Source organism: Octopus bimaculoides, chromosome 16 (genome assembly GCF_046866305.1).
Source record: "Octopus bimaculoides isolate indiv1 chromosome 16, ASM4686630v1, whole genome shotgun sequence".
Taxonomy (NCBI): domain Eukaryota; kingdom Metazoa; phylum Mollusca; class Cephalopoda; order Octopoda; family Octopodidae; genus Octopus; species Octopus bimaculoides.
The window spans coordinates 25,876,296-25,886,295 of NC_142943.1; the positions used below are offsets into that span (position 1 = coordinate 25,876,296).

At 36.9% G+C, this 10,000-nt stretch overlaps 1 protein-coding gene across 2 annotated transcripts in view; it reads left to right on the plus strand.

The window, feature by feature from the left end:
* The window catches only part of LOC106881090 (uncharacterized), a 103,865-nt gene that overhangs the window by 88,997 nt on the left and 4,868 nt on the right, over positions 1–10,000 (plus strand). Inside the window, exons 3-4 of one of the 2 annotated variants that reach the window (XM_052974090.2) lie at positions 3,102–3,301; positions 8,394–8,483. In XM_052974090.2, coding sequence (XP_052830050.1) covers positions 3,102–3,301; positions 8,394–8,483 — 290 coding nt within the window. Of the gene's footprint in view, positions 1–3,101; positions 3,302–8,378; positions 8,484–10,000 lie in introns of both variants that reach the window. The other variant, XM_052974089.2, reaches the window with a different exon arrangement.

A 10,000-nucleotide genomic window follows, 5' to 3' on the forward strand; every position in this document is an offset into this window, starting at 1 on the left:
ATATTATGTAAATTATTCTAGCAAGTACAGTAGACAACTCCTGATATGTTTCAGTGTTATTAGAACTCCTCAACAAGGCCTAAGCTTCATGATAATTGCCAAACTAGTGATGAGAGAATCACTTGGTAGATGTAAAATATGTACATACATAGGTTTAGGAAACTAGCATATTTCAGAGAATGTACTACCAGTAAGAATTACTCTGGTACACCATCAGCTTGAAAAGCAATAGTTAAGTTGTTTTATTAGCATTAGTGACTTAGTAAAGACAAAGCTCCGAATCATGTCTGTTGCTGATACCGTTGTTTATTGATTTGTACTATTGATACTTACCATTGGGCGGTCAGATACACTGGTATGTATCTGTAAATGACTGAATGTCTACGGCCAACCAAATATCTATAAGTGACCTGATATTTATAACCTACCAGCTGCATTGAGTGATTGAGTGTAAGATGATGGAAAGGAAGAAGAATTAAAGTTCTGGACTTCTTCTTTGGTCATGCTGCTTTTGCAAATTCCCATGACCCTCTGTCACCAACCAATTCCATTTTTATGAATTTGAATTGGAAACTCGAGTCATAGTGAATCTTTCATTAGGTGATTATACAACCATGGACGCCACCCCTATGGATGCATTGCAGTTATAGGGCTTGGTGTCTCCTGACAGTCAATCTTTTCACATTTCTCTGCCCAGTTGAACTCTTCCACTACCCCTTCACAAGCTGCCATGCTGCAGTCCCATGACTTCACCATATCCATGGCAGGGTAGCTGAATGGGTGTTATGCCTTGCGAAAGAGCAACACATAATGGTCATCATTCTGTGAGGTATCCAAAATACCTGCATACTCAAAAGTTCCTGTTTTAATATACAAGGTGGCCCAAAAGTCGCAGAGGGATTTAAAAGTTTAATGAGTTTGTTTTAATTACATTTTCTTATTTGTAATTCACAAAATGTGAATCTTCACTTCAAATGTACATATTTCCTGTATGTGTACACACACACACACACACACACACACACACATACACACACACACACACACACACACACACACACACACACACACACACACACACACACACACACACTATGTGTGTGTGGTGCTAAATTATTGTAAATTTAAAACAGTTTAAATGAATTATTAACACCTTGTACATTCTGAGAAAGTGATACCTGGGAACCATATTTTCTGGTATACAAGTTGACATTGTACTTAGTGTAAACATTCAAACATGTCTATCTTTCCAAATACTACTGCATTTCACATGGAATTTTTAGTCCTCAAAAGTCATCTTGGTGTTTAAGATTACCTGCTTGTTTTGGTTGTAAATTTTTGTCTGAAAAATTTGTCTTGTATGTTGGAAAGTACGGTGTCTGAATTTGACAGCAAACCCACCATCTACAAATTTATAATCCTGTTTCAATGCCTTTCTTGATATGGGCAGTAAAAGGCTCTAGTTGTTGATGTGCATATAAAGCATCTGTAGATAGATAGTCTTGGATTGTTTATTTTATGTGACAAGAAGGCAGTGTCCATAGCTGTACCAGAGCCCTTTAGTTTGGGATAATTTTATTGAGTTTACTTTGAAAGTAGAGAAATCAAAGAGAAATAACATGATTAAAGGGGATCTGTAGAGAGCTGCCAGTGTGGTGAGAAAAGATTGAGTAAGTTATTTAGTACTGTATGTGTGACAGGTGATGCAGAGAAAAGAATGGTTTTAAATGTGGCCAACATACAACAGAACTTAGACATGGAAATGCAGTTAGCTGGGTTTTTTTAAAAAATTGTGAAGCTTACAAGAAATAGTTGATAGCATCAAACTGTCAACTGTGTCCACTGCTTCCTTTGGGACAAGGCTGTAATCTGTCATCCTGCTGCTAACCTTCTCTTTTGTTATTGACCTGTTTGAATTTTTTATGTATGTAGCAGTTTTCATATTTTCATCTGAAATATGGTTGTCCAATGACATCATTTAATGTCTGTGTTCCATACTGGCATGGGTCGAATGGTTTGACTGGAATCGATGAGCCTAAGGACCACATTGTGCTCAAATATCTGCTTTGGTATGGTTTCTATGGCTGGATGCCCTTCCTAACACTGACCACTATACAGCATGTGCTGGATGCTTTTAAAAAAATTTTTTTGGGTGCTAGCACTAGTAATGTTGCCATGCAGCTTGCGAAATTTCAAAACCCAGGTGGGTCATGTGAGGAGATGAGAGGTTAAAGTATGAAAGGAGGAAGGGGCAAACTGTTTTTTGTGGAAGATCTAAATGTTACTCACGTAAGAATGATCAGCGGGAGAATGGTGTATGGCGGAATCAGTTAATTGCTGGACAAGAAATTTTGTGGTATCTAGTTGCATTCTCTTTACATTCTGCAGTTGGCTCTTGTCTCTTGTTCGTACAGTTCAGTTCTTGTGGTTGATTTCATTGAGTAAGCTCCATTTCATGGTAATTCTGACATTGTGTTGAACTTGGAAAGATCATTGGTGTTTATACTTGATATAAAAATTATTGATTACTTATATAGGCATGAGGTCACATAGTTTAGGGAGGGGACAAGCTATAGTCGATCATATTGATCACAGTCTTTTATTGGCCACAGGAAGGATGAATGATTAAGTCAAATGAGATAGGTTTTTCAAACATAGAATGTTAAGGGACATAAATACTGCAGTGTATTTTGTGTAGAGCTCTACTGATTCTGCTAATACTTGATTGCCTCATTATATACTATTTATTTAAATAAATACCTGAGCTTAATTATATCTATTGATACATTTAATATTGTCAATGTCATCATAATTATCATTATCACCACCACCACCCCCAATACAACTAACACCACCACAGTCCTGTCATCCTCTTTTTCATCATCAGAACCATCACTACCATTGCCGCTGACACTGTCATCAAAAATCACTACATCATAACCACTGCTGCTACCACCACCACCACTACTACAACCATCACCAACACCATCATCATCACAGCATCCTCTTCTCAATAGGCATCATCCCTCCACACACCATAAGTACGCCTTTTACTCTTGATCAGGAACCTTAATGACCTTAATCTGTTTTCTGTCTTTCAGAGTTCTGATGACTGGTTACATAGCAAACGTGTGAAGAGCGAAGAGAGCCCAACCAGTCAAGTTTCACCATGGTCCCCGCACCATTCAGCACAACCAACAATGGCTCCAGTGTCAGCGTACTCAGCGTGGCCCCAAAGTCTCATCACTGCCCTGAAAGATAACAAATACTTACCCCAGCCCCCTAACATCATGCGTGATAGGTAAGTGCTTAAATTTGATGTTAAACTCCCACTCACACATACCACCACACCTCGTAGAATATTAGTTGCATGTAGATATGAATGTGTGTGTGAGTACATATATATATATATATATATATATATATATATATATATATATATATATATATGTATGTATAAACACACACACACATATACATATGTATATACATAATATATAGTGTGTGTATTTGCTTGTTTGTTCTATGCCCATCTTCCCATGCTAGCATGGGTTAGATGGGTAGTTTTCAATCGGGGTTCTCATTGGCTCCTGAGGATCCATATAAGATTTTTTTTGGTCCATGCCACAAAATAGTAAATTGGAGATTCACAACAGTATTTTAAGGGTCCTTAAAACAATTTTGCTTTAGATGTGTGTATTGGTATATATTGCAAGAAACAGCTGGGTTTCTTTCTCAAATGTTTTACATAGTTCAGCTTACGCAAGTGAATGTGTGAAGAACAAAATAAGAATTTTGAAAGACGTTTCTATAAAACTAGTTTTTAAATATCAAATAGCTATGGGGGTTCACCAAAATAAAATAGTAATCATAGGGGTCCATAGATAAAAAATGGTTTAGAACCCCTAGGTTAGATGAATACATTATTGAGGCTGTGTTTTAACATATTGTATTTGTGTGTGTGTATATACGCACACCTATATACATGCATATATATATAGTTCATTTTCTGTGTGTCATCTTGGGCAGGTGTTATTTCCTGTAGCCTTGGGTTGGCCCATATCATTTGACTGAAATTGGTTAGACTGTAGTAACAGTGGTATACAAACCGTTTGGATGTATTGTAGTTCTGTAGTTCAAAGGTCTAGCCTTGTCACACACTGTTTTACCAACTCCATTTGAGAATTATGTTAAGGATACATCTGTCTGTGGAAATACTCAACCACTATGCATGCATTCAGTGATCCTGGTAGTTCAGCCAATTGAACGACTGTATACATTTTGTGTGCGTGTGTGTGTTTGTATGTGTTTTTGCGCATACCACCATCATTATTCATCATTATATCATGTTGCGTATCATGCTGGCATGGGTTGGATGGTTTGACAAGATTCAGCTTATTGAAGGACCCACATCTTGCTCTGATGTATCCTGTGCTAATATATATATGTAGGAAATTAAAATGACAAAAGAAAAAGAAATTTATGTTACAAACTTCATTAGCTTACAACTGTTTCTGCTATACGATGCAATGCATTCATAATTGCATGCTTGTGAATCACCACCAAGTATTATTATTGCTATGACTAAGTGAAATAATAATAATAATAATAATAATAATAATAATAATAATAATATATATGTATAGTTTAGGACAATCAGTAAGTTGTCATAATAGTACTCAGAGTTTCAAACGTCAGAGCTAAGAGCTATGATGCATTCTCATTGGCTATTATGACAATAGAGAATGCATCGTAGTTCTTAGCTCTGGCATTTGAAACTCTGAGTATTATCATGACAACTTACTGATTGTCCTATACAATGTATATATATGTAAATATACTTTATTTACCTAATATCGAAGTCTCATTCTTTTGTTGTCATTTTTAAAAATTATTATTTTTATTATTATTATTATTATTATATATATATATATAGATAGATAGATAGATATAAACATATATAGTATGGATTCTTCTGTTAGAAAACAGATAAAGGTTCTGCTGCAATTTCTTACTGAACAACCACAGAGATAATTTGTTTCTGGTGATTAAATTATATGTGCTGTACATTACTCCCTCCCTCCCTCCATCAAATCTACATTGCTTGTATGGATGCACATGCATGCAACTCACATCAGATATCAAAGTGATTGCAGAGCAAAGTGCAATGAAGTGTTTTTGCTCAAAGACATGATGCACTGCCTAGTCTGGGAATCAAACCCACAATCTTGCAATCATGAGTGCAACACCTTAACCACTAGGCCATGTGCCTTCACAACACACACACACACACACGTATTGTTCCTAAAGCTAATGACTGCAATAACATTGTACCTTCTGTTCAGTTTTAGGTCAAGTAAATGTTGGTGCATGCCACCTTTATATGAAAGCACATTAAATTGATGAATGACTGCTTACAGAAATTGGCAGATCTGTTTTGACCTGTTGGCTTCGTATACACTCTTTTACTTAAGTTGTAGCTGGTACCACACCTTGGATAGCTTGACTTTGCAAGCTGATTTCATAAAATACTTCTTGCCAGTGTAGAGAATACTTGGGGAAAGGGGGGAGAGTGGAGAGGGAAGTTCAATTTAGAGTTGTTTTCTTGAAGAAAAGATCACCGCTTCATACTGCTAGCATGACTTGTATGCATTAGCTGTGTCTGTTAAACTTATACAATGACACACTATGGATCAAAAGTGTTACATAACCTTGTTTATCTTCACAATAGAAAAGAAAGAAGGAAAACAAACAAACAAACAGTTCATATGATTTCTATGCAAATACAAGCACACACACATTCACATATTCAATTTTCATAAACAACTCTCACATCTGATCTAGATACATGAATTCATTTAGGTCCTTCCTTAGCAACACACACACACGCACACATCTCACTCAGTTGTTTTGTATTCATGTAGAGACCCCACCCTCTCTTTGACTGCTGACAGGGCCAATGTTGTTGCCTCAACATTCTGAAGTTTAATTTCAGTGATTGAATTAGACGCTTTGATCTCTTTCTCATGGCTGAATATGTCATGAGAAAATCTAAGTGTATGTGAATGTGAATATGTTATTATTTATACATATATATCTCTCCCTCTTCTCTCTCTATATTGTTTATATATTTTATATAAGCACAAACATGGCTTTGTGGTTAAGAAGTTCGTTTCCTAACTGTATGGTTATGGTTTCAGTCCCACTTTAGTAGTCTTTACGCAAGTGTTCTTTTTTCTATCGCTCTTTGCTGCCTTGTGAATGGATCTGATCGTAGACAGGAACTGAAAAAAGCCCATCATATACATGTATGTGTGATTGTATTTCCATATCTTGATATCACATTGTGGTTATAGATGAGCGATCACTGTCAGACAAATAATGTCCTTCATTTCCAGTCTTCTGTAAAAACATGTTCAACAATGGGGAAATATTACTTTGCTTGGAAGCAGCAAAGGTTAGTGACAGGAACGGCATCTGGCTAATGAAAAATCTGTTTTAATGAATTCTGTCAGACTCATGCAAATTTGGAAAACTGGACATTAAAAATGGTGACAATAGCATATACACCTGACTTATCATTGTCATTGTGATGTCTGCTTTTACATGCTTACAGGTATCATCGGATATGAATTCTTTGTGCCAGAATTTTGCCTGGCTGTATGCCCCTTCTGGCACAAACCCTTGCTTGTTTCCTAACAAGGTAATAATTCCTCCAGTCTGTCAAGCAACGAACAGTTTGGACATGACTTTTATGGGATGGCTGCAAAGAAAACAATGCTGTCTGTACAGATGTTGAAAGCTTTTGTTTATGATCAGCATATACATATGAAGATGAGGGGGAACACGCGCGCACACACACACACACACACACACACACACACTTTTTATCAACAGCATCCATGCAGTGGGATTGAACCCTTAGCCATATGATTCTAAAGCAAACTTCTTTAAATATATATATACATATATACTTATAAAGAAAAAGATAGGATACAGGAAAGATGATGGTTATGTTATGAAGTTCATAACATAACCGTCATCTTTTGTGTGTCAGCTCTTTTCCAAATTACTTCTTTATACTCATGTAACACTTTGTTCTGAAACATATGTATATTGAGCTGTACACATCAGGTTATTTATCTTGCAATGCCTAAGCAATACACACACACACACACACACACACACACACACATATATCATCATCGTTTAATGTCTGTCTTCCATGCAGGCATGGGTTGACAGGAGCTGAACAATTTGATAGGACTGCACCAAGGTGCACTGTGAATATGACTTGAGATCTCTTTGAACTGTTAACAGACCATTAGATCCCAGTCAATACAAATTGTACAATAAATGTTGCTCTAGTCTGAGTATTGAGTCACTCTATCTGTAAATGTTTGTTGTTATTCTTTAAACTAGTTTTTGCAAATAACAATAATCTTAATTTCACACCACACACACATTCTCTCACTCTCTCTCTCTCACACACACATTCTCTCACTCTCTCTCTCTCACACACACATTCTCTCACTCTCTCTCTCTCACACACACACAGATACATACGCACATGCATAGGTAAATAGATAGATGTATATTTATTAGCCATATTTACATGTCTTTGGTTATGTCTGTAGAGAATGTATGTTGTATTTTCATAACTGTACACAGTTGTACTGTTTTTGTCAACCTATAAGTTTTTTTTTTTACTGTGTCCTCTGTTGGTTCATAGTGATGATTGAATGGGAATATAAATAAAAAGAATTTTTGATTGATTGTTGATATTAACAGAAACAGAACAGTAGATGCTACAACTGCTTCATCTCTTGTGATTTGGTTTCTCTCAGTCACTGCACACATGTAAACAACTCACCGTACTTGCACTCTCTTGGAGTCAGCCAAAGAGTTGTCACTCTCTCCTGACGTCTGAACTAACCAAACACTGCATCCAGCCACCTTTATCTCACTGATTTCTTGTATAACGGTCTGTTGCCTCAGCTCTTACACACACATGCACATGTACACACAAACGCATATATATACGCATACATGCACACTGCCCACATATACATTTACATGCACATACACAATACACATGCAGACATCTGTTAGCTACTTATAATTTACAACCAATACATTATATGCATACACCATACCTCTCTAATCCATACTCTAGCGGCTTTGTCTTCCCCAAATCAACTTCCACATACCTTAGCCAAATCTGACACCCTGCATCACACTTTCCCTCACTGTTTTTATCCCATAGTATTCTATCCAACCCACATACCCAGTAGCCACCCAGTAGTAGAATAGATCCACCCAGCAATACACACAGCCACCCCTCACTGCAAGTTCTCCTATCTATCATTGATGTTTAGTCTGTTGTATTACAGCTTGCCTCGGTCGTTGCCCTCCTATCTACAGACTGGGCCACCTGTTTTACTCCACCCGGAACGTGTGATACCCCATTCGGAATCAGCAAGGTAATTAACTGACAGGACTTTTCCACATATACTCTGGTTTTTGAAACGTTATCTTTTTTTGTTCTTGTATTTGATTGAGTAGGTGTGGGATTGCGAAGTGATTGGCATGGATGGACACTAGATGTAGGGTGGTGTTGGTGAAGAGTCAGATGGGCGATTCACTTTCTTTGGTGTTGACTCTGTTGGACAAGCCCTGTGTCTGTGTTCAAGGAAGTGCTAAAAAGTTCCTGGCTTTGGATAAAAGAAAATACAGGAGGATCAGTTAGTTATGATTTTGTTCAATATATTCCTCTCTCAGATTCTCACATTTATTGCAGTGGTCCTTCGGTTTTTCTAAGCCCTGTAAAAAGAACTTGGAATGCCAAGCCTCCAACCAGGCCTTTTCTGATGATACCCTTAAAGCCAGAAACTTTTCAGTACCCCCTCATACATTCAAGTGTGTGTGGGAGAGAGAGAGAGAGAATTTGTAAACATGGGTTTGTGTGTATAATCTATGTATGTATGTAACATTCACCATGTATGTATGCATTAGCTTTTAGCATTCACACACAACTCTGTGCATCTACATGCATGTATGTATTATGTATAAATGAATAAAAGCTAATATTCAAATATTGAATGCACACACATACACACACACACACACACATACATATACACACACACAGAGTAACACTCATATCATCATTGTTTTAGTGTACATTTTTCCATGGGTCAGATGGAATTCATCATGACATGTTTCTACAGCTGGATGCCTTTCCTATTGCCTACCCTTTCTTGTTTCAAAACAAGGTAATGTTTCCCCATGACCTGATATACTTTCATGGAAGTTTAGAAATAACTGACATCACTCATATGGTGGTAACATTTGTTTATAACCATCACACAGTGTCAAGACAAAGGGACACACGCATGTGAGAGGGAAAGGGGGGGGGGCATGAGATAAGTGATTGAGTATTCCACAGATGTTTGTATTCCTAAAATTATCTTGAAGCTAACTTAGCTGGATGATGAATGATAAAAATTAATCCTTTGAATTACCAATACAATTCATTCAATGAGTTTCCAATTTCACTCCCAATGTTTTACTTCAACCATTAGCTGAGGTCATGGTTGATAGCAATTTACCTAAATTACGGTTAAAGTTTGTGATATTAATTATGCTTTTATGTTAAACTTTACTGCACACATTAAATATTGCTTTCAAATTTTGACACAAGGCCAGCAATCCCAGAAGATGGAGTAAGTTGATTACATAGACCCTGGCGATCAACTATTACTTATTTTATCATCCCCAAAAGGATGAATGGCTAAGCTAACCTCAGCAGAATCTGAACTCAGAGCATAAAGATGGATGAAATGCTGCTGTTTTGCCCAGCATGCTACTGTTTCTGCTAGCTTACTGCCTTTCACACACTAATTATTATACATATAAATCAGTGAGGGGAGCCTCTAATCAGTTGTTCGATCTGTAAGAAATAGTAGCCAAATTTCTCTCAAATCACATTTATTGTTTT